This window comes from Capricornis sumatraensis, chromosome 9 (assembly GCF_032405125.1).
Source record: "Capricornis sumatraensis isolate serow.1 chromosome 9, serow.2, whole genome shotgun sequence".
Lineage (NCBI taxonomy): Eukaryota > Metazoa > Chordata > Mammalia > Artiodactyla > Bovidae > Capricornis > Capricornis sumatraensis.
The window spans coordinates 5,333,910-5,360,350 of NC_091077.1; the positions used below are offsets into that span (position 1 = coordinate 5,333,910).

General features: G+C 40.8%; 1 protein-coding gene across 1 annotated transcript; it reads left to right on the forward strand.

The window, feature by feature from the left end:
• The first annotated feature begins 340 nt into the window (after positions 1-340).
• On the forward strand, positions 341-26,441 carry LOC138086123 (zinc finger protein 354B). Its single transcript, XM_068980909.1, has 5 exons — positions 341-464; positions 1,488-1,575; positions 4,672-4,798; positions 5,534-5,629; positions 24,862-26,441. Exons 2-5 carry the CDS (start codon positions 1,543-1,545, stop codon positions 26,439-26,441), a joined length of 1,836 nt encoding a protein of 611 aa, XP_068837010.1. The 5' UTR covers positions 341-464; positions 1,488-1,542.

Here is a 26,441-nt window from a genome sequence, read left to right on the forward strand (position 1 = left end):
AAGACTGAAGAGAAAATAGGTTTGCTCTTGTCAGTTGTCTACTTGCCTTACTATCTTTGCCTTACAAAGATGCAGAGCTACACGACACTATCCTGGCAAAACTGCTTCCTCCCGGAAGAACCAGGAACCCACGACCCAGCCGCCCAGGAAGCACCAGCATTAGCTCAGAATGCGCCTGGGCATGGGACAGACTCAGCCCGGCCTCTCCTGGCAGACAGTTACGAAGAACTACACTTCCCAGAATCCTTGGGTTCTGGTGTGGACTACATTTCCCAGAGGGGATAGCGATAGCCCCTGAGGGTCCCGGACCTGCGTGGGTTTTGCCGCTGGCGTGAAAGGCCTCCCGGCGTGAGGTCGACCCAGGCAGCACCTCGGACAAGTCCCTACCTGAAGCAGCTGTCTGGACGTGTCAGTTCCGGAGCATAACACTTGCTGCCCGCGGAACCCCCGGAGGCCTGGGCGAGGTGAGCGGCGGAGTGTCGGCGGGATGCAGGAGGGAGGACCGGGCCTCGGGAGGATGCTGCGTCGGGGCGCGGGGCAGAGGCCCAAGAGGCGAGAGCGGGTTCTTCGTGGGTGCCGGCGGGCCGTGGGCGGGGCGCCACCGGCTCTGTCTTCTTGGCACCACCGCCTCCCACAGATGTGCCCTGAACGCCGCAAGTCGAGCACTAACTCCTCATTCGCCGGGTTCTGCCCGCCTGCTGCTTTCTCCCGACCTGTCCCCAGAGAGATACCTGCACGGCTCCTGCTGGCGTTTTAATTTGCTCCGGGCCGGTAGTGAATGTGAAGATTATTTCCTTCCCCTAACATCGCCACTGCCCTCCTTAGTGAAAGGCTTGTTTTGCATGAGAAGTGAGTCACTTGGTTTTCCCCAGTGGCAGAATCGGGACTGGAATCCCGGTCTTCGGTTGTCTGTGCCTCCTTCGTCAAGCCTGCTCCCCGCTTCGGGAGAGCTGATGTGTTCCCTTCCGGAAGCAGGTTTTCTAGAAAAATCTGGAAATTGTTTCCTTGACAGGAGGGGGAGGAGTTGGGTGGGAAGACTTGGATGGAGAAAAGTTGTCACGTGTACGCAGGGAGGTTAAAGCATGTGCTCTGTAGCCAGCTGTGGTTGGAATCATGGCGCCACCCTCCCTTGGCTGTGTGGACTGGGGTAAGTTGCTCCCACTCTGCCCTCAGTTTCCTTATCTATAAAATGGGAGGTTGATAGTGCCAACTGTGCTCAGTGATTCATTTAGTGCCTAACACTTGGGTGAGGCTCAAGAAGCTGCTACCACTGCTGATAGAGTCCTAGGACCTTTTCCTCCGAGTCAGGGAGAGAGCTGGGCCTGGAACAGGATGACCCAACTCTTCTTTCTGGTGCCGTCTATTCCTAGGTCCTTCTCTGAGGGCACGTGGTATCATTCTCAGGGAATGTAAAGGTTTCAGAGCTGCTGATTCTGAGGGGTGGAAAGAGAAGGGGCTTCCTCCTGGCTCCCTTTTTCTTCTCTCAGATCTGACTTCTGGAGACTTCACCCATCCTCAAGGAAAACTGCTCACAAAGAGGATATGGCTGCCGAACAGAGGGAAGCAAGGTCTCAGGTGAGTTCATTGCCCTCTCAAGTCTTATAGACAAATAGATTTTTCTTTTTAATCTTCAAACTGGAGTTCTCCCCCTAATACAATCTTCACCAGGATTTGGAGCCCATATCCTTTTCTCTTTGAAGAGCTGGCCCACGGAGGTGGATGGTGGATTCCATAGGGAATGTTCACTTCCAACCTTGCAATCCATATCTAGTGTTTCTGTTTTGTTTTCCTGGTAGACACTCTTTTATTCATTGATCTCAGCTCACCATGTGATTACTAATTAGACAGGTAAGATGCCACACGTCTTATATCACTTGAGGTCAGAGCAAACAAACATGGACACTTGGCAGCGTTCCTTTCTGGCCCGGCCCCTTTGCTTATTCCTGTCTCTCTCTTGGCCAGAATGCTTTTCTTTTTCTTTCCACCCCTGAGAATCCTTATGTTATCTTTCCCAGGTTTTTCCCAGTCCATAGTTTTTAGTTTTTTTCCTCCCTTTTAACTTTGTGGATCATGTATCTTGGCTTCTATCACTCTCTTGAAAGCTGATCTTGACCTACTGTTCTCATCTTTATGCTGTGGAAATGAAGGTGGGGCCCCCACCCAGGTTAACCATGTCAGTGGGAACATAACTGGAGAGGTCCTTTGACTTCAAGAGCAGAGAGAAGACTCTTCAGGAAGTGGCAGGGAGGATTTTGTGGGATATCAGCAGTGGAGAGTCAAGGTATACAGGGTGTACAGTTAGAAGTGGGGCTCTCAAGGCAGACAGCCAGGTTTGAGCCCATATCCTCTGTTGCCATTTATAGGCCTTAGGCATCTGTGTCTCCCTGTGCCTCGGTTTCCTCAGCTGTAGAATGAGAGTAGCAACCATGCCTGCCTCACAGGGTAGATGGGAGGATCAGGTGAAATTACAGCATGGAAAGTGTTTCAATCGGGTCTGGGCGCATCAGAGACGTTCAGTAGATGGTGGTTGTGGTAGCTGAACAGTATCATTCTAGTCCACGATACTATTACTGTTGGTCGATAGAAATGACTACAGTGTTTTTCGGACCCAGAAAATCCTGTCAATTTTTACTCATTTTCATTTAACAATAATATTGATAGTTAATGTTGCTTGGGGATATGCCGAGGGCTTTACCTTTGTTCTCACTCTCATAACAGCGCAGCAGTTATTACCCCATTTTACATATGAGGGAACTGATGCTCAAAGAGGTCACGTGACCTGAAATCAAACCCAGGTGTGTCTGGCCTCTCAGTTCATGCTGGTTATTGTCCAGCCGTTCCTCTGGTGCATTTCTCAGAATGCAGAGCAGGCCCAGACCCTGTGTTACCAGAGCTCTGTGCTACATGATGTTGTAGGTCATTTGAAGCCGTGAAATGTGGTGATTGATCTTTTGAGGCAATGTCTAGGACCTGCCCTTATATGTTAGAGCTTCTTGGCTTTCACATTCCACTCCAACAAAGTCAGGCTGCTCTCTTGCCCAGAATCTTCTCCGTCCCTATATGACATTTCTCCCTAACCTCACCTGCTGCGTGGACTTCTATGTAAAACTCAGTGATGGGATGTTTTAAGGTCAGAAAGAGAATATACCAAGTACTGTGTTAAAAGGAGAGTAGTTATCTTGTCTCTGCCATTAACAAAGTATGTGACTTGGAATCCTAACAGCCCTGGATCTTGTGTTCCTCGTCTCTAAAATAAGGATTAATGTAAATGATGTGTGGTCATATTCAGCTACACGTTTTCTTTTGTTGTTCAAATTCATGCACTTTTCTTGTCTGTTAGTTTAATTGTAAATTCTTTGACAGCAAAGATCATTTCTTGTATTCCTCACCAATATTAATTTAATGCCTCATCTTACCATAAAAATACTGCATAATTGTGGCAAAAAACTTTACAGATATATGTGCAAAATATGCACATATATATGTGTGTATGTATATATGCTTGTATATGTACATACATGTATAGATGTGTGTATGTGTGTGTATTTGTGTATATATTTTTTCCATATGTGCAAAAAAACCCTAAAAACCCTACCATCTGGAGATAATTGCTGTGAGCCATTTGTTATGTATCTCTCAGCATCATTTTCTATGTACATATTTAATTTTTTTCAAAAATGGGAAGAAACTATACATACTGATACATAACCTGCCTTTTGTAGTTAACATTATCATGAATGTCTTTTTAAGTCAACATTGTTAACTTATACCATCAGTTTTAATGATTGCATAGTACTTTATATTGATGTGATAATAGGTAACATCTGAACCTTTAATATAAGTTTGGTACTGTTTTAAGTACATTGTGTGCAGTATTTCGGTTATTTACTAATTATTTGGTAGATTTAGAGAGGCCTTTTTCAGTGTTAAGAATGGAGCCTTAGACATGCACCTGAAATTGGAATCCCAGCACTACCACTGACCAGCTTTATGACTTTAGACAGATGTCCTCCCCTCTCTGTGAGTTCTCCTGTGTAAAATGAGGATAATAATAGTACCTTCTTCTCAGGGTTGTCATGAAGATAAAAGATTTACACTAAGGAATAATATAAAGCTCTAAGAATAGTACTTGGCCCGAAGAGAGCATTCAATAAACGATAGCTATTTTAATTGCCACTATTGTCCTCAGGCTTCAGAGAGCACACAGATAATGCCTTAAATTATTTAACCCAGCCTCTGTCAATGATTATTTAGGTTGTTTCCATTTCTTTACTATTACTAACACCGTAATAAATGTCCTTGTGTGCGCATTTTTTTGCATGGTTCATTATCAAAGAAATACAGTAAATTGGAGACTGAAAGAGTATAAACATTTTAGCGCTCTTAATATGTTTTATTGAATTGCCTTAAGAGTATTCTGATGAACATTCCTACTAATGGCCTTAATACCTCCACACATCTCTGTGGTTAACACAGGGCATGGTTCAGACTTCATGCTACTCAGTATATATTTGTCACAAATCACGTGTTCATTAAACAAGTGACTTGAACCTTTCAGAACCTAGAATAACATAAAAGCATTTCATGGTAACCTGACTACTTCCCATTGCTGCTGCCGTCACCCTGTGTGATGGGTGGTCCTGGGTGAGCTAGGATGGCTTGTCTCTACAGGTGTCAGTGACGTTTGAAGATGTGGCTGTGCTCTTTACACGGGATGAGTGGAGAAAGCTGGCTCCTTCTCAGAGAAACTTGTACCAAGATGTGATGCTGGAGAACTATAGTAACCTTGTCTCATTGGGTAAGGAAATGTCCTTGATCGGAAATTGGGATAATTCAACACCCAAATCCCTGGATAAAAGCCATGGATCATCAAAATTTCAGCTGAATTTTGTCTTAGCACTGTACAAATTGGATCTCCAAAAATAAATCTGAAAAATTTTTCCTCATAAGCATGGATGCCTTGTGCCTCATGGATGGGACAGTCTACAGAGCTGCACATTAGAAATTCCCTCATAGTTCAAGCCATTCCCACTATGATGTGTTTGCTCATTTCTAAGCAGAGAGCATCCTTCATCCCCCTTCTTTGACCCACCACTTGCCTCTCCCTGTTTTCTTTTCCAGCCAGATGAACACCACATAATCCATATTTTAAAGGGAGCTAGATAGTGTTTTCTCATTTTAAACAAGCTACCTGTTACATAATCCTTTCCATAGATACCTGTTTATAGATATTAGTCTGGAATATCTCACATATTTCTTTTTCTAAAGAAAGCTAATGGTACTCTATTTCAGGGCTGCGTGTTCATTCTGTTTCCCTAACATGTAACTAATTATTCCATTGTTAGGTTCTACAAGTCCCTTGCTTTTTCCCTAACCCACTCCTGTACATCATAGGGGGATAGCTTGAGCACCCCACAGAAGCTCTTTGCATCATCCTCTCAGTTTCCACTCAGAACCAGTTACCTCTTTGTGTCAAGACTGAGTTTGTTGTTGTTTTTATTTTTTTGTCCTTTTTTTTTTTTGCTGTGAGCAGGACTCCCATTTTCCAAACCTGAAGTGATCTCCCTGTTGCAGCAAGGAGAAGATCCCTGGAAGGTAGAGAAAGAAAGCCCTGGAGGTTCCTCTCTAGGTGAGTGGGTGGGGAATCTCTCTGCAAGCAGCAGTGTGGTAAATGAGTGGATGTGAGATGTGAGACTTGGAGATGTTGGTCAGTGAACTTTCTCCAAGTTCTCAGTCCTCAAGAAATGATGGAGAAGGAATGCTAAGGCCCCCAGTCACAAGTGTCCTCTTTTTCTCTTACAATTACTTCACAGGTGAATCTCTCAGGATCTTTTTTCTTATTCTTCCCTGTTTCAGAGAAGGGCTACATGCTCATGTACTCATTCAGCAGACTTAGTGTATTTCAGGAACTGTAGCTGATTCATTCTGACTGAAGGCCAGCGTTATAGGAAAAGAAAGAGATGAGAAAGGAAATAGATTGGAAAGCTGGGTGGGGGCCACACTTCAGTGCTTTGGTACAGTTCTTAAAGATGAGAACTGTCCATGGTTGACTGGAAATAATTTAAGAATTTTTTGATCGTTGTATTTCTTTGTTTATTGTTTCTTGGCTGGGCGGGGTCTTTGTTGCTGTGTGGGTTGCCGTCTAGTTGCCGTGCTCGCGCTTCTCACTGCCGTGGCTTCTCTTCTTGTGGCTCCCGGGCTCTGGAGCACAGGCTCAGCAGTTTGAGGCTCATGGGCCAAGTTGCTCCTTGGCCTGTGGGATCGTCCTGGATCAGGGATTGAACCTGTGTCTCCTGCGTTGGCAGGCTGATTCTTTACCAGAGAAGCCCCAATTCAAGAATTTTAAGTTGAAGAATTATATGGTCCTTGATATTTTGGAAAGACTGGTCTGAATCTAAGACACTTTAAACATCCTGAGGCGGGTCCCTGTGTTCGCACACAGCACCACAGTTAGAAAGAAGGAGCACTGGTGTGGGCTGAGCTCCAAGGCATGTGAGAAGCTAAAGCAAGTTACAGAGCGTGATCATAACCTGTCACCATTGACGTGTAAAGAAAATTACATGGTGTTTGTCTACATGCGTGCATGTGAAAGTAGCTCAGTCATGTCCAACTCTTTGTGACCCCATGGATATACAATCCATGGGGTTCTCCAGGCCAGAATACTGCAGTGAGTAGTCGTCCCCTTCTCCAAAGCATCTTCCCAACCCAGGGATTGAACCCAGGTCTCCCACTTGGCAGGAGGATTCTTTATACCAGCGGAGCCACCAGGAAGCCCCTGGTGTTACGCATGTTTGTCCACATGCATAATATGTGCTTAAGTGCTTAAAAGACGGTCAGGGGACACTAGTTACATGTGGACTGGGATCAAGAATGGGCGTGACGAAAGGGGACTTTATTTACATTTGATTTTATTAGAACTTTCACAAAATATATCCATGAAGTCCTTAATTATGTAATTTGAATTTAATAAGAATAGTCACTTTGGAAACATTGTTGGGCTTAGATTTGAAGTGAGAAAAAAATAGAGGTGGTAACCTTCTAGAGATTATTGCATAAGATAGGCAAGACATTACCTGGAAGAAGGCATGTGTAGTGGGTTCAGGAGGAAAGAGGAGGGCCCCCTTTGTTAAGGGTATATGATGAGTTCCGTGTGGGATGGATTTCATTTGAGATGTGAATGAAATATGGGTAGAGGTCAGCAGTGGACAGTTATAGAAGGATTGGGGGGTTGGAACTCAGCAGGGAGGTCAGGGGGCCATCCGTGTCAGAGGAGCCTTTAAAGCTCTGAGCTGAGTAGGTTGGGGAATGGAGGAGAGGTCAGTGTTCCAGGAAACCTCAACGCTCATGAGGTGGCTTAAGAAGGAAGCTTCTGTGGCTGAGCCAGAGAAGCAGTCACCAGAGGAGAGAGATGGCACAGGTGGCTGTCCTGAAAATTGGGGGCTGGCAGCTGTTGAATTGGGGAGGCTGGGGCTCTGGGAGAGCCAAGTTCAAACCCTCATCCACTGCTTTCCTGTCCCATGATAAACAGCGGTGCGACCTTGGCCAGAAGGACACAGGTCCTGCCCTGGCAGAGCTCAGTTGAGATGAAGACTAAGTGCACACAGGAGTGTGGAATGACAGGCTCTGGTGGGGATCTTGGGGGAGGAGCCACAGGAACTCTGTGAGAATGTGGATCAGGAGGGACGGTGCTCCCCAAGGAAGGTCCTTGGATGTGAGACGCGTTCAGAGGGTGTGTGTGAGTCCAGAGAAAGGAAGCTGGTGTGTAAAGGTGGGAGCAGGGAGAAAGGGGGAGGGAGCAGATCCCGCTGAGCCGGGAGCCCTATCACAGGACCTGGTCTGTGCCTGAGAGCTGGTCACAGCCTCTGAGGAGTTAAAGTAGCCTGGCCACAGGCTCAGGCTTATATTCTGCAAGGATCAGCCTGCAACCAGTCTGGAGCCACCTGGCGTAGATGTGGTAGGACTTGTCTTAGGTTGTTGTCAGGTCCCAGTAAGTCAGTGGACCCATCAAGATGTGGAATTGGGGCTCAGCAGACACTTCATGGCAAATAGATGGGGAAACAGTGGCTGACTTTATTTTTCTGTGCTCCAAAATCACGGCAGATGGTGATTGCAGCCATGAAATTAAAAGACACTTACTCCTTGGAAGGAAAGTTATGACCAACCTAGACAGCATATTAAAAAGCAGAGACATTACTTTGTCAACAAAGGTCCATCTGGTTCAGGCTATGGTTTTTCTAGTGGTCATGTATGGATGTGAGAGTTGGACTGTAAAGAAAGCTGAGCACTGAAGAATTGGTGCTTTTGAACTGTGGTGTTGGAGAAGACTCCTGAGAGTCCCTTGGACTGCAAGGAGATCCAACCAGTCCATTCTAAAGGAGATCAGTCCTGGGTGTTCATTGGAAGGACTGATGCTGAAGCTGAAACTCCAGTACTTTGGCCACCTCATGCGAAGAGTTGACTCATTGGAAAAGACCCTGATGCTCAGAGGGATTGGAGGCAGGAGAAGGGGACGACAGAGGATGAGATGGTTGGATGGCATCACTGACTCGATGGACATGGGTTTGGGTGGACTCCAGGAGTCGGTAATGGACAGGGAGGACTGGTGTGCTGTGGTTCATGGGGTCGGAAAGAGTTGGATGCGACTGAGCAACTGAGGTGAGTGAGTGAGTGAGACGAGCTATGAGACAGGCTGTCTCGATTCCTAAGGTGCCCACACCTTTAGGAGAGTGCTTACTTCCCCATTCAAGGTGAGATCTTTTGAGGTCAGAACCACACTTGTCTCTTTATAGTTGTCATTTGGGAGAAATACACTAATCTTGTGGGAACAGCTGAAGATGACCACAAAATGCAGAGAACTGAGGCAGTAGGGAAGCAGTAGAGAGCTAGGAGAGGCGTCAGCCCCACTGCCAGGCATGGGCTGCGCCTGGCATGAAAGATCAGAGGGAGAGGAGGAGGAATTGTTGCCCTTCAATTCGCCTTGACAGCCTCTGATCCATGAGGAGTCCCCCTTTCTGAGTTAGGCTTTAGTTGGATTAAATTGAACGAAAGTACAACTGTCCGGTGCTGTCCAGAGAGATTTTGGAGCCAGAAAATAAAGTCTGTCACTATTTCTGTTGTTTCCCCATCTATTATTTGCCATGAAGTGATGGGACCGGATGCCATGATCTCAAGTTTTTTGATGCTGAGTTTTAAACCAACTTTTTCACTCTCTTCTATAACCTTCATCAAGAGGCTCTTCAATTCCTCTTCACTTTCTGCCATGAGGGTGGTATCATTTGCATATCTGAGGTTATTGATATTTCTCCTGGCTGCAATCACAAACCTTGATTCCAGTTTGTGCTTCATCCAGCCCGGCATTGTGCATTATGTATGCTGCATATGTCATGGTGACAATATACAGCCTTGATATACTCCTTTCTCAATGTGAAACCAGTCCGTTGTTCCATGTCTGGTTCTAACTGTTGCTTCTTGACCTGCAAACAGGTTTCTCAGGGGGCAGGTCAGGTGGTCTGGTATTCCCATCTCTTGAAGAATTTTCCACAGTTTGTTGGGATCCACAACAAAAAGTCAAAGGCTTTAACATAGTCAATGAAACAGATGTTTCTCTGGAATTCTCTTGCTTTTTCTATGATCCAATACATGTTGGCAACTTGATCTCTGGTTCCTCTGCCTCAAATAAGTTTATTTGCATCATATTTTAGATTCCACATGTAAGTGATATAATGTGGTATTTGCCTTTCTCTTTCTGACTTCCTTGACTTAGTATGATAACCTCTAGGTCTCTTCCTGTTGCTGCAGATGGCATTACTTCATTCTTTTAAATGGCTGAATAGTATTCCATTGTGTGTATATACCACATCTGCCTTATCCTTCCGTCTTTTGATGGACGTTTAGGTTGTTAGGATGCCTTGGCTATTGTAAATGGTGCTGCTGTGAACTTTCAGGTGTGTGTATCTTTTCGAATGACAGTTTTTCCCAGACGTATGCCCAGGAGTGGGATTGTTGGATCATGTGGCAACTCTGTTTTTAGTTGTTTTGAGGAACTTCCATGCTGTTTTCCATAGTGGCAGCACCAATTTATATTTCCACCAACAGTATAGGAGGGTTCCCTTACCTCCACACTCTTTGCAGCATTCTTCCATCTATTTTAATCCCCTCATCATGTGTTACTTTCTCTCAGAGTCCTTATCACTGCAAAATAGTAAGTATTCACTTATAATCTCCTCTGTCTCTGAATTATAAACTGCCTTGTGCTGGGTTGTCTGTTTCATTTGTACCTATTTCTCCAATACCTAAAACAGTGCCTGGTCCAAGTCAGTTTCCAGTTAATGACTGCATGAATGACTTGCCCGTTTTTAGACACACCCACTTTCCTCTGATTCCTTGTCCCTGTTTCTCACCTCCCCTTGTTCTTTCTCTTTTTTTAACTCCTAGTCCATTTCTATAATTTTGTCATTTCAAGAATGTTATTTAAGTGGTCATACAGTATGTTACATTTTAGGATTTTTCTTTTCACTCAGCATAATTCTCTGGAAAATTTTTAAAGTAGTTTCTTGTATCAATATTTCATTCCGTTTGATTGCTGAATAGTTTTTTGTAAAGTACACATACCACAGTTATATAACCATTCACTTGTCGAAGGATATAGATTGTCTCCAGTTTCTGACAATTACAGGTTACATGGCTAAAAACATTTGTGTACAGGTTTTTGTACAAAAGAAAACCTTCATGGCTCTGTGATAAATGCCCAGGAGTATAATTGCTAGGTCATGTTGTAGTTGCATGTTTAGGTTTTGAAGACACAACCAAATTGTTTTGCAGAGTGGCTGTTCCAATTTATATTCTACCAGCAACGCAGCAGCACATGAATGCTTCAGTTCCTATGTATCCTGGCCAATATTTTGTGTTGTAGCTACTTTCAGTTTAGCCATTCTGATCGGTATCAACCAGGTTTCCCTGGTGGCTCAGATGGTAAAAAATCTGCCTGAAATGCAGGAGACCCAATTATACCTACAATTTAACTTGCACCTTCCTAAGTTCTAATAACATTGCACATATTTTTTGTGTGCTCTTTTGATATCTGTATATCTTCTTTGTTGAAATGCCTGTTTGTATCTTTTATCCATTTTCTAATTGTATTGTTTGGTTTTTTGCTGTTGAGATTTGAGAGTTTTTTAATACATTCTGGATTGTAGTCATTTGATGGATATGTGGTTTGCAGATATTTTCTCCTAGTCTTTAGTTTCCCCTTTCATCCTCATAACTGTGTCTCTTGAAGAATGCAAGACTTAATTTTGATGAGCTCCAGTTCATCAATGCTCCCTTTTATGAACTGTCCTTTCATTGTCAAGTCTAAGAACTCTTTACCTATCCTTAGATCTTATAGATTTTCTTCTGTGTTTTTTTCTAAAAGTGCTATAGTTTTACATTGAACATTTATCTCTGTGATTCTTTTGGGTTAATTTTTGTGTTAGATGTAGGATTCAGTCAAGATTCATTCTTTTTGCTGGTGGACAGTCAGTTGTCCCAGCATTATTTGTTGAATAAGCTGTCTTCTTTCACTCAGTTCTTTTATATCTTTGTCCAAAATCAGTTGAGCACATTTGTGACTTTATTTCTAGGTGTTCTCTGCTGTTCCACTGATCTGTGTATCTTTCCCTCTACCTACATCACACAGTTTTGATTACTGTAGCTATATATAGGCTTTAATGTTGGGTAGGTTGATTATTCCTAGTTTATTCTTCCTTTTCAAAGTTGCTTTAGGTATTCTAGTTTCTTTGCTTTTCCATGTAAATTTTAGAATAATCTTATTTATATCTACATGCAGAGATACTGTAGTAAACCAAGTAAATTTCGAGACAATTGAGGTCTTTACTAGGCTGAATCTTCCACTCCATAAATATGGTATATCTAGATGACACCACTCTTATGGCAGAAAGTGAAGAGGAACTAAAAAGCCTCTTGATGAAAGTGAAAGGGGAGAGTGAAAAAGTTGGCTTAAAGCTCACCATTCAGAAAACGAAGATCGTGGCATCTGGTCCCATCACTTCATGGCAAATAAATGGGGAAACAGTGGAAACAGTGTCAGACTTTATTTTGGGGGGCTCCAAAATCACTGCAGATGGTGATTGCAGCCAGGAAATTAAAAGACACTTACTCCTCAGAAGGAAAGTTATGACCAACCTAGACAGCATATTCAAAAGCAGAGATATTGCTTTGCCAACAAAAGTCCATCTAGTCAAGGCTATGGTTTTTCCAGCGGTCATGTATGGATGTGAGAGTTGGGCTGTGAAGAAACCTGAGTGCCAAAGAATTGATGCTTTTGAACTGTGGTGTTGGAGAAGACTCTGGAGAGTCCCTTGGACTGCAAGGAGATCCAACCAGTCCATTCTAAAGGAGATCAGCCGTGGGTGTTCTTTGGAAGGACTGATGCTAAAGCTGAAACTCCAGTGCTTTGGCCACCTCATGCGAAGAGTTGACTCATTGGAAAAGATTCTGATGCTGGGAGGGATTGGGGGCAGGAGAAGAAGGGGACAACAAAAGATGAGATGACTGGATGGCATCACCGACTCAATGGACGTGAGTTTGAGTGAACTCCGGAAGTTGGTGATGGACAGGGAGTTCTGGCATGCTGCAATTCATGGGGTCGCAAAGAGTCGGACACGACTGAGCGACTGAGCTGAACTGAACCGAACCATGTATTTAGTTCTATTTTGTTTTTGTTTTTGGCCATGCCACATGATTTGTGAGATCTTATTCCGCCGACCAGAGATTGACCCTGGCCCTTGGGCCCTCAGCAGTGAAAGTGCTGAGTCCTAACCACAGACCCACCATGGAATTCCCCATTTAGCTCTTATTTAATTTCTTTCATCAATGTTTCATAGTTTTCATAATACAAGTCTTATCTATATTTTGTTACATTTACACTTAAGTGTTTTTGAGTAATTATAAATGGTACTGTAAATATAAGCTCAGTGCCCATGTGTCCATAGTACGTAGATATAATACTGATTTTTGTATGTTTGTCTTTATCCTGTGACCTTCCTAAATGTCTTATAGTTTTAGAAAATGTTTTGTAGATTCTGAGGAATTTTCTTTGTACTGTTATCTACAAATAGGGATAGTTTTATTTCTTCTTTTCCAATTTGTATACCTTTTATTTCATTTTTTTACCATGTTGTATTAAGTAGACTTTCAGTACTATTCTGATTATGAGTGGTGAGAGCAGACATGGTTGCCTTGTTCCAGATCTTAGGTATAAAGCATTCAGCCTTTCACCATTAAGTATAATGATGTGTGTGCTTAGTCACTCGGTCATATCTGACTCTTTGTGAACCTATGAACTGTAGCCCATCCAGTTCATCTGTCCATGGAACTGTCTAGGCTAGAATACTGGAGTAGGTTGCCATTTCCTTCTCCAGGGGATCTTCCTGACCCAGAGATTGAACCCACATCTCTTCCATCTCCTGCATTGATAGGCAGATTATTTACCACTGAGCTACTGGGGAAGCCCAAGTGTAATGTTAGCTCTAGGTTGTTGTGGATGCTCTTTATCAGGTTAAGATATTTTTCTGGGATGGCAAATGACCTTCACTTCACCAGATTACAGATTACATTTATAACCTAATAATTAGGAAAGATTTAAGAGTTCACCAACCAAGGCAGGTGAACCTTGTTTCCTAACTGAAAAAATTTATGAGACAGTTCATTTCAGTTGCTCAGTCATGTCCGACTCTTTGCAACCCCATGGACTGCATGCAGCACACCAGGCCTCCCTGTCCATCACCATCTCCCAGAGTTCACTCAAACTTACGTCCATCAAGTCGGTAATGCCATCCAGCCATCTCATCCTCTTTCGCCCCTTTTCCTCCTGCCCCCAATCCCTCCCAGCATCAGAATCTTTTCCGATGAGTCAACTCTTCGCACGAGGTGGCCAAAGCACTGGAGTTTCAGCTTTAGCATCATTCCTTCCAAAGAACACCGAGGGCTAATCTCCTTTAGAATGGACTGGTTGGATCTCCTTGCAGTCCAAGGGACTCTCCAGAGTCTTCTCCAACACCACAGTTCAAAAGCATCAATTCTTCAGCACTTAGCTTTCTTCAGAGTCCAACTCTCACATCCATACATGACCGCTGGAAAAACCATAGCCTTGACTAGATGGACTTTTGTTGGCAAAGTAATGTCTCTGCTTTTCAATATGCTATCTAGGTTGGTCATAACTTTCCTTCTAAGGAGTAAGCGTCTTTTAATTTCATGGCTGCAGTCAGCATCTGCAGTGATTTTGGAGCCCCCCAAAATAAAGTCTGACACTGTTTCCACTGTTTCCCCATATATTTGCCATGAAGTGATGGGACCAGATGCCATGATCTTCGTTTTCTGAATGGTGAGCTTTAAGCCAACTTTTTCATTCTCCTCTTTCACTTTCATCAAGAGGCTCTTTAATTCTTCACTTTCTGCCATAAGGGTGGTGTCATCTGTATATCTGAGATTATTGATATTTCTCCTGGCAATCTTGATTCCAGCTTTTGCTTCATCCAGCCCAGCGTTTCTCATGATGTACTCTGCATATAAGTTTTTTTTTCATATTTTATTTTATTATTATTCATTTTTACTTTACAATATTGTATTGGTTTTGCCATACATCATATAAGTTAAATAAGCAGGGTGACATTATACAGCCTTGACGTACTCCTTTTCCTATTTGGAACTAGTCTGTTCCATGTCCAGTTCTAACTGTTGCTTCCTGACCTGCATACAGATTTCTCAAGAATCAGGTCAGGTGGTCTGGTATTCCCATCTCTTTCAGAATTTTCCATAGTTTGTGTGATCCACACAGTCAAAGGCTTTCACATAGGGAAATTCAAATGCTGCCTGTATATACGATGCTACTAGTAAATAGTGTTAATTTCATTGGCTGTGGAATGTTTTGCTTTTTGTTGCTTTTTTTTAATGCCCTTTGAGAAATGTGTTTGGAAATATTTTCAGATGAGGTGATATGTTTGGGATTTGCTTTAGCCCATCTGATCGAAGAGGAGTGAAGCTTATACATGAAGTGTTGGTGGTTTTTGAAGCATTGTACAATACTCTTTAGTTTCATATATATTGAAATTTTTCCATAATAAAAAGTTTTTTAATTGACATTGCCAAAAACATTGTCTAGACCAGCATTTCTTTTTTCAGTAAGACAGAGGGTGTTCACAAATGTGCAGTACTACACCCATGTATAATTATACTGTTACGTTATAATTCCCAGCATACCGATTTTAATTCTCTCAGTCTCTGGTTCACAAGAAGCCTTGTGAAAGTGCCAATTAAAATCACATTTTTGTTAAGATATAACTTTGAATCTGATGATTGGATAAATCAGGGGAATGCTTTAGAAAATAAGGCCAAAAACCTATTTTGGGTTAAAAAAAAAAAAAGATACTGATTCTGCCTTCAACCCTCATGCTTATCCCTTCATATAATATTGGGGAAAGTTTTGTTAAATCTCCTGCCAACCCAGAAAATCCTCTCCAGAAGACAGAAAACATTGTCACTACTGATTAAGAATTAAACTAAATTGCATAGGTAACCTGCTGATGAGATCACACAAACAAACAAAAACCCTACCCTTTTTTAATGTAGCTGAGAATTACATATTCTTGAGAATACATGTTCTTGAGGTTAGTTGTCATTTGTCTTCATCCTGGTGGCTCAGAGGGTAAAAAATCTGCCTGTAGTGTGGGAAACCCAGGTTTGATCCCTGGGTTAAGAAGATCCCTGGAGAAGGGAATGGCAACTCACTCCAGTAATTTTGCCTGGAAAATTCCATGGACAAAGGAGCCTGGCAGGCTACAGTCCATGGGTCACAGAGAGTCGACATGACTGAGCGACTAACACTTTCACTTTCAAGAGGACTGACGACAACACAGCTATACATTTTTTTGTATTTATCCTAAATTCACCAGGCAGTTGGGCTATATGTCCTAGTGATAAGAAAACTTCTAGTATCCTATGATGAGCAGATAGTGCCAGTGTGGAACTAAGCACTAGGCTGAACTTTCACAAGGACAGGAAGATAGTATCACTGTATTTCTTGATGTTTATATGTCAAAGAGATGGCTCCCGAGCTCTCAAGAATTTTTAGTGCTGGTTTGTAATGCTAACAGAGGCTTTACAAGTTTCAATACGTATCAAAGGCACAGAGGAATGATTTACGAATAAAAGTTTTCTCAATGAATATGCTAAGAAAAAGGGTGGGAAAGCACATATCTTTCCATTTTGACAAAAGGGAAGATTCCGTTTTTAAATTTCCACTAGCAAACTACTAATCCCCTAAAATCCTAGGAAACTGAAGCTATTGCCTGAACATCTTTCCTGCCTATACCTGCCACTGCCTAAGGGTGGTTTGGATACTATTTAAAGTGCGCATTTGCTTCTGTTTCTGTCTTTCGTTTTCGTTGTAGAAGTGATCACATTTTGCATTGATTGCACGTTGAATTAATTTGTTCCTCATGTTAAACTAGGTTCCTGGAGGAAACAAAACATTTCTTTTCATTACTGGATCCCTAGTGTCTTACAGAGCAGGAGTCCCGGTAGCAGGAGGTGAGTGGTAAGCTGCATGACAGGAGGTGAGCAGCAGGAGAGCAAGGGAAGTTTCATCTGTATTTATAGCACCTCCCCATCGCTGGCATTTACCACCTGAGCTCTTAACGCCTGTCGGATCAGCTGTGGCATTAGATTCTCATAATAGTGTGAATGCTGCTGTGAACTATACGTGCGATGGATCTAGACTGCTCACTCTTTATGAGAATCTAATGCTTGATCTGGTGTGGAACTGAGGTGTTGATGCTTTTGCTGGGGCGGGGCGGGTGCAAATACAGATTATCCTTAGCAGAGCGGTTTGACTGCACAGAGACCATAATAAATCAATTGCTTGAAGACTGATATCAAAACCCTATCAGTGAGTGGCAAGTGACAACTAAGATGTATCTGGTGGCAGGCTTTATAGTGGCAAGTGAGTTGATGAATTGTACAGCTGCTTCTAGTGGTGGGCTTTAAATCAGAATCTTACACGTATTTTAGTCCACGCATTGCCTGTCCATTATTTTATTTATCACTTCTATCCACGTTGCTTTCCCTCATTGCACACTTGTCTCAGTCACATTTTTGATAAACCCACAAAGTAACCCTTGCCAAATAAGTAAAAAACAAACATCACTGAAGAGCTTCTTTGAAAAGGGGGAAGGACACAATAATGAGACAGCAGAAGGCTCTAAGACTGCCAACAAAAATAAAGCTGCATTTAAAAGAAAACTGGGCTTCCTTGGTGGTCCAGTGGTTAAGAATTCACCTTACAATGCAGGGGACACTGGTTTGATCCCTGGTCCAGGATGATCCCACATGCTGCAGGGCAACTAAACATTTGCACCACAACTGCTGAGCCTGTGCTCCAGAACCCAAGAGCTGCAACTGCTGAAGCCCTTGCATTATAGAGCCAATGCTCTGCAACAAGAGAAGCCACCGCAATGAGAAGCCTGCAGCCTCCACAGCTGGAGAAAGCCTGCGCACAGCAACGAAGACCCAGCAGCCAACAGTAAAAATAAATAATAAAAGCTAAATAGAATACCAGGAGTCCAACTTAAATTACAGGTTTATTGAAACAGGTGATTCACATTCTCTAAGCCCACTTTGTATGATATGTGATGACTGGCTATCCAACAAAGTTTCGAAACCTTCGAAACTGCTTTACCACAGGAAGACCAAGCACCCTGCAATAAAATGCAAGTCTCTGGAGTTATTCAGAGGGGAAAAAAGAAAGTGAATATGAAGAACAAGCAGTTACTGAAGGCCACCACTTCATCAAATGTGTCTGCACTGAGCATCATTCTTAGGGCTAACTGCATTGCTAAAGGTAAGAAGTCCCTTACTATTGGTGAAGAGTTGGTCCTGTCTGCTGCTAAAGTTCATTTGTAATGAACGTTAGGAGAGGCTGCAGTTCAAAAGGTGGCATGTGTTCCTCTTTCAGCTAGCACTGTAACTAGAGAAATGGATGAAACAGCAGAGGATATTGAGTCACAGTTGTTAGGATTAATGAGTCGCTGTGGTACGCAATCCAGGTTGATGAGTCTACCGAGTCAATCCAGGACAACAGTGCCTGTTTTTGTGCAATCTATTTTTCAGGAGGATATGCAAGGGAATATGTTATGTGCACTTTTGTTGGCAACCAACCAACATCACAGCTGCAGAACTATTCAAGAATGATTTCATATCAGGAAAACGGAATTGGTCATTTTGTGTCTGTATATGCATGGACAGAGTGGCTGCCATGACTGAGCTCTTAACTCCTGTCAGATAAGCAGTGGCATTAGATTCTTATAATAGTGTGAATGCTACTGTGAACTGTTCATGCGAGGGATTTGGGTTGCTCACTCTTTATGAGAATCTAATGCTTGATCTGGTGTGGAACTGAGGTGTTGATGCTATTGCTGGGGCTGAGGGGGTGGGGTGCAAATACAGATTATCCTTAGCAGAAAGGTTTGACTGCACAGAGACCATAGTAATGTCTTTAGACCATTATTAGATGGTCAGAAAGCCACTAGATGGCTTTCTAGTTTCATTAAGTTCAGTTCAGTCGGTCAGTCATGTCTGCCTCTTTGTGACCCCATGGACTGCAGCACGCCAAGCCTCCCTGTCCATCACCAACTCTCAGAGCTTGCTCAAACTCATGTTCATTGAGTCAGTGATGCCATCCAACCATCTCATCCTCTGGCGTCCCCTTCTCCTCCTTCCTTCAGTTTTTCCCAACATCAGGGTCTTTTCCAATAAGTCAGTTCTTCACATCAGGTGGCCAAAGCGTTGCAGTTTCAGGTTCGGCATCAGTCCTTCCAGTGAATATTCAAGACTGATTTTCTTTAGGATTGACTGGTTGGATCTCCTTGCAGTCCAAGGGACTCTCAAGAGTCTTCTCCAACACCACAGTTCAAAAGCGTCAATTTTTCAGCACTCAGCTTTCTTTATAGTCCCAACTGTCACATCCATACATGACTACTGGAAAATCCATAGCTTTGACTAGACGGACCTTTGTTGGCAAAGTAATGTACTTGCGTCAAAGAGGTCACTTCTGAATGTGAGTCTACTCACTGTGTTATCCGTAGAGAAATGCTGGCTAGCTGGAAAATGTCACCTTAACAACGTTTTGCAGAATGTGATTAAAATTATCAATCACATTAAAGTACATGCCCTTAACTCACGTCTGTTTGCACATCTCTGTGAGATGGATATGGAGCATACATGTCTTCTCTTATACACAGAAGTGAGATGCTTTCTAAAGGTAGATCACTGGCCAGTTTTTGAGTTATGAGAGACATTCCAGAGTCCTTGATTGAGTGACATATTCAGCCTGCTCAACAGACTCCATATGTCAGTTTAGGGGAGAATGACAGTGTGTTTAGGTTGGCATGTAAAGTGGCTACATTCAAAGCCAAACTGGAATGATGGGGGTGGCAAGTGAACATTGGAATTTTTGATGTTCAAACATTAGCAGAGATTTTGAAAGAGACTGAATCAAAGCTAGCTTTCTCCTACCTGGTGCATGATCACCAATGCAATTCAGAAGGTTTCTAGTTTCTCCATATCCTTGCCAACATTTGTTACTTTCCATCTCTCTATATTTATAATTAAAACACATACACACACATATATGTTTGTTAACCATAATAACAAATGTGAAATAGAATATTGTGGTTTGGATTTTTATTTCCTAACATATTGAGCATCTTTTCATGTGCTTATTAGAGTCCACTGGTATACCTTCTATAGAGAAATGTCTGTTCAAGTCCTTTGCCCATTTTTGAATTAAATTGTTTTTTTCTTATTGTTGAGTTATAGGAATACTTAATATATTTTAAATATTAACCCTTTATCAGATATATAATTAGAAAATATTTTTCCTAGTCTTACGTTTGTATTCTGCTAATGTCTTCTTTGATGTACAGAAGCTTTTATTTGTTTATTTTGGCCACACTGCTCAGCTTGTGGAGTCTTAGTTCCCCAACCAGGGATTGAACCCAGACCCCAGTACTGAGAGTGCCAAGTCCTAACCACTGGACTGCCAGGAATTCACCCAGCAGCTTTTAATTTTGATGAAGTACAATTGTTTGTCTATTTTTTCCTTTGTTTCCTGTGTTTTGGGTATTCTGTTCTAGAAATCAATGGTAAATCCTAAGTCATGAGGCTTTTGCCCTATGTTTTCTTCTATTTTATAGTTTTAGGTCTTACATTTAAGTCATATATTCATTTTGAGTTAAATTTTGTGTATGGTGTTACGCACAACGCACATGAAGGGTCCAACTTCTTCTTCTTCTTTTTTTTTTTTTGCATGTGTATATCCAGTTTTCCCAGCACTATTTGTTGAAAAGACTATCTTTTCCCCCATTGAATGGTCTTGGCACCCTTGTCAAAAATCATTTGCCCTTATATGCAAAGGCTTGTTTTCAGTCTTCCTGTTCTGTTCCATTGATCTGTGTTACCTTTATGCTAGTACCACGATGCTGCCATACTGTAACTTTGTATAAGTTTTGAAATCGAGAAGTATTCCAACTTTGTTCTTCTTTTTCAAAATTATTTGACTTCTCAGGGTCCCTTGAGATTTCATATAAATTTTAGCATGAGTTTTTCTATTTCTGCCCAAAAATGGCATTGGAATTTTGATAAGACTTGCATTTAATCTCTAGATCACTTTGGGTAGTATTGACATCTTATCAATATTAAATCTTATAATCTATAAATACTTGATGTTTTTCCATTTACCTTTGTCTTCTTTATACAGTGTTTGTAGTTTCCAGTGTATAAATCTTTTACTTCCTTTCAGTTAATTCCTAAGTATTTTATTCTTTTTGATGCTATAGTAAATGAAATCTTTTTCTCTATTTCTGTTTTGACTTGTTCATTGTTAGAATATAAAAACACAACTGATTTTGTATAGATTTTTTTTATCCTGCCACTTTGCTGAGTTTGCGTATTCTATCAGTTTTTTTGTTGAATCTTTAGATTTTCTGTATATAAGATCATGTCATCTATTGCAAACTACTATACAGAGTAGACAAACAACAAAGTCCTACTGTATAACACAAGGAACCGTATTCCATATCCTGTGGTAAACCATAAGTAATGGAAAAGAATATGAAAAAGAGTGTATATGTTGGGTTGGCCAAAAAGGTCGTTTGGATTTTTCCATAAGATGTTACAGAAACATTTGAACGAGCTTTTTGGTCAACCCAATATAGGTATGTGCTGTGTGCTTAGTTGCTTAGTTGTGTCTGACTCTTTGCGATCCCAGGCTCCTCTGTCCATGGGAATTCTCCAGGCAAGAATACTGGAGTGGGTTGCCATGCCCTCCTCCAGGGGATTTTCCCAACCCAGGGATTGAACCTAGGTCTCCTGCATTATAGACAGATTCTTTACCATCTGATAACTGAAGTACTGTGGTATAGCAGAAATCAACACACCATTCTATGTCAACTGTACTTCAATAAAATAAATTTTTAAAAAGAGCATGTCATCTGTGACTAAGATCATTTTACCTCTTTCTTTCCAGTTTAGATACTCTTTATTTTTCTTGCCTGATTGTTCTGGCTAGAAATTCTAATACTGGGTTGAAGTGTTAAAAGTGGGCATCCTTATCTCATTCCTGATCTCAGAGAAAAAGGTTATGGTCTTTTGCCATTGAATATGATGTTAATTGTGGGTTCTTTAAGAATAGTGTTTATTGTGTTGCAGTAATTTCCCTCTAGTCCCAATTTTGTTCTTCTTTTTTTTTTAATCATGAAAAAGTGTTGAATTTTGAATTTTGTTAGGTACATTTTTCTATATCACTTGAGATGATTGTGAGGTTTTGTGTCTTCATTCTGTTAATGTGATGTATTGCTTTAGTTGGTTTTCATAACTTAAATCATTCTTGTATGCCAGGGATAAATTTCATTTGGTTATGATGTATAATCATTTTGATGTGCTGAATTCTCTTTGCAAGTACTTTATTGAGGATTTTAAAATCAATATATGTAACAAATATTGATCTTTAGCTTTCTTTTCTTGTAGGATTTTTGTCTGGTTTTATTATCAGGGCAATGATGGCTTCATAGAATAAGTTAGAAAGTATTGCTGCCTCCTTTGGTTTTGTGGAAGCATTTCAGAAGGAGTGGTGTTAGATCTTTAATGTTTGGTAGGCAGGAAAGCCATGTGAGAGTTGGACTGTGAAGAAGGCTGAGCACCGAAGAATTGATGCTTTTGAACTGTGGTGTTGGAGAAGACTCTTGAGAGTCCCTTGGACTGCAAGGAGATCCAACCAGTCCATTCTGAAGGAGATCAGCCCTGGGATTTCTTTGGAAGGAATGATGCTGAAGCTGAAACTCCAGTCCTTTGGCCACCTCATGTGAAGAGGTGACTCATTGGAAAAGACTCTGATGCTGGGAGGGATTGGGGGCAGGAAGAGAAGGGGACGACAGAGGATGAGATGGCTGGATGGCATCACTGACTCGATGGGCATGAGTATGATTGAACTCCGGGAATTAGTGATGGACAGGGAGGCCTGGAGTGCTGCAATTCATGGGGTCGCAAAGAGTCGGACACGACTGAGTGACTGAACTGAACTGAAAGCCATCTGGTACAGAGCTGTTTTTTATAATTATTATTGGGAGTTTTTGATTATTGGCTCAGTTGCTTTTCTAGATATATATCTGTTCAGATTTTGTACTTCATAATTCAGTTTGAGTAGGTTTTGTGTTTCTATGAATTTGTCCATATTTTCTAGGCTATCCAGTTTTTTGCCATAGTTTTATCCATAGTTTTTTGCCATAGTTTTATCCATAGTTTTTCCTTATAATCCTTTTTATTTTAATCTGTGGTAATGTCATCACTCACATTTCTGATTTTACTAATGTGTGTCTTTTCCCTTTTATTCTTTGTCTCACTAAAGGCTTATCAATTTTCTAGGTCTTTTCAGATTACTGATTTTGGACTTGTTGATTTTTCTCTATTGTTTTTCTATTTTATGTAATTAGGCTTTTGCCTTTGTTATTTCCTTCCTTCTGCTAGCTTTGGGTTGAGTTTGTTTTTTCTGGTTCCTTAAGTAGTAAATTATGTTTTTAAGTACTTCTTTACATTTTCTTCCTAGCACTGTTTTCACTACACCCCATAAGTTTTAGTAAGTTGTGTTTTCATTTTCATTCATATATAAGTATTTTCTAATTTCTCCCTGATTATACGTGGTATAAAGGGGGGAAAGATTAACCTGCTCTCTCCTCTTGCAAGAAATTAACAGAAAGTAAAAAAAAATTTAATTTTTACTTTTATTATAGAAAAGTTTAAACATATGAAAGTAGAGAAAATAGTATAAGGAATTCCTGTGTATCTATCACCCAGTTTCAATATTTATTAATTTACTGTCATTTTTATTTCATCCATACCATTGGTTCGCTACCAGGGGTGATTTTATCATTTCAGTGCTTCAGTGTCTTGAAATATTTTTGATTGTCACAACTTGAGAGAGGGTAGGAGTGGTGAAAAGAGTAGGTACTATTGCACAGGCGATCACTGAAAAACAAAGAATTATCCAGCATAAAATGTCAGCTGAAGTTGAGAAATCCTGCAGGATTTAAAATATCTATCTATATACACACATACACATATGCAACTTAATATCTACATTTTTATAATATTTATTTTTTTTATCCATGAATAAGAGAGGTTTTGCTATTGGTTCAGGTATACTTTAATGTCATTCAAGACTGTTTTAAATTTTTCCTCAAATAAGTTTTTCATATTTCTTGTGAATTTATTTCCCTAAATTTTTGTATAAATGAATATTATTGATTTTAGTATGTTAATTTTATATCCTGCTATGTCACTGATCAAGTTTTATCGTTGATTCTCTGAGGTTTAATTTTAGATGTAGCATTAATAGCATCAGCAAATAGAAGTAGTTTAATTTTCTCTTTAGTCATCCTGTGCCTCTTTATACACAAAGCCAGAAGGCTTTGCTTGTGTATTTGTATTGGTTAATACATCTAGTACAATGTTTAGTAGAAATGAAGGTAGTTGGTATCCTTGCCTTGTTCTTGATCGTGGTGGAAATGTCTCTAGAGTTTCTTTATTAAATAAGATACTGATTTTAGGACTAAAGTATATTTACTTTACCTTGTTGAGGAAGTATCTCTCAATTCCTGTTTCCTTGTATGTGTTTATTATTAATGGTGCTGAATTTTTTTAAGGCTTTCTCATTTTCTCTAGATATACTCATTTTTTTCCCTTAAATACATATTATGGGATACTATGGTAAGTGGTATAATAAGGGGAATAGATTGTTTGGGCTCAGAGTCAGGAAAGGGTGACAGACGAGCCAACACTGGAACTGAATCTGAAGGCTACAGAGAAGTTTGACATATAGAATAAGTAGGGAATATATTCAAGATTAGAAATAATTACAGAAATGAGAATGATGTCATGGAGATAATTTATGAGCCTGTCATATGCTTTGGGTGTTAGACTGCATTTCCCAGTTCATATTTCTCTTTGATCCCTTCTCTCCATTCTCCTGGTCATGCATATATGCACACCTTCTTTAAATGAGGATCCCTTATTTTATTCATCCTAGTACACCATCTCTCATTGATTATCGGTTTATATCCACAGTGTTCCTTCCTATGTTTTCCCCTTCTTAGTGCTTTTTTTTTTTCTTTTACTTTTTTTTTTTTCTTAGTGCTTTTTTTAATCCAGAAAGCGAGGCCTTATTTAGATATCATTAATATTTATTCCTTCTATACATTTAGTCTCAGCTAATCGTGTGAATCATCGGCACTTCCTTTTTTTATTTTTTTTCAGAATGTAAGAGCAGTCCTAAAACCACAAAGGCAACTCAAACTCAAGACTCCTCATTTTCGGGGCTAATAAGGAAAACACTCAAAAAGGATGAACCATGGAATTTCATATCAGAAAACCCCTGCATATATGAAGACAGAATAAAGAAACAGAAGGACAAAAGTGAAAGTTTACAAATAATTTCAGTCACTCATACAAAAATCCTCACTGTAGAAAAAAGCCATAAAAATAATGACTTCGGCCAAAATTTCAGCCTGAAATCAATGTTTGTTAAGCAACAGAGGGTTGCTAGAGAAAAAACACCCACAAAATATGAAATACAAAGAAATAGCTTCAGGCAGGATTCAAATGTACTTAACCAATCGAAAATAAAGACAGCAGAAAAACGCCATAAATGTAACATATGTGAAAAAGCCTTCATTCACAAGTCATCCCTTCGTAAACATCAGAAAAACCATACCGGAGAGAAATTATTTCAATGTGATGAATGTTTGAAAGCCTTCAACCAAAGCTCAGCTCTTATTCAACATCAAAGAACTCATACTGGAGAGAAACCGTATATATGTAAAGAGTGTGGGAAAGCCTTCAGCCATAGTGCATCCCTTTATAAACACGTAAAAATACATACTGTGGAAAAATCCTACAAATGTAAAGAATGTGGTAAATCCTTTGGCAGAAGGTCTGCCCTTTTTATACATCAAAAAATTCATGCTCAAGACAATCCCCACAAATATAACCCAGGAAGGAAGGCATCCACTTGCAACCTACCTGGATGTCAGAGAATTCATCCAAGGAAGAAGACCTATTTATGTAACGAATGTGGCAACACCTTTAAGTCTAGTTCATCCCTTCGTTACCACCAGAGAATTCACACAGGAGAGAAACCTTTTAAATGTGGTGAATGTGGGAGAGCCTTCAGTCAGAGTGCATCTCTTATTCAACATGAAAGAATTCACACTGGAGAAAAGCCTTACAGATGTAATGAATGTGAAAAAGGTTTCACTTCTATTTCACGACTTAATAGACATCGAATAATTCATACTGGAGAGAAATTGTATAATTGTAATGAGTGTGGTAAAGCCTTAAGTTCCCACTCAACACTCATTATTCATCAGCGAATTCATACTGGAGAGAAACCATGTAAATGTAAAGTGTGTGGGAAAGCCTTCAGACAAAGTTCTGCTCTCATTCAACATCAGAGAATGCACACTGGAGAAAGACCCTATAAATGTAATGAGTGTGGGAAAACATTCAGGTGTAACTCGTCCCTTAGTAATCATCACAGAATTCACACAGGAGAGAAACCATATCGATGTCTGGAATGTGGGATATCTTTTGGGCAAAGTGCAGCTCTTCTTCAACATCAAAGGATTCATACAGGAGAAAAACCCTTTGTGTGTATTACATGTGGGAAAACTTTTAGGCAGAGCTCATCACTTATTGCACATCAAAGAATTCATACTGGAGAGAAACCCTATGAATGTAATGCATGTGGGAAACTCTTCAGCCAGAGGTCGTCCCTTACGAACCATTATAAAATTCACATTGAAGAGGACCCCTTCAAAGTAGATTTGCATGTGTGA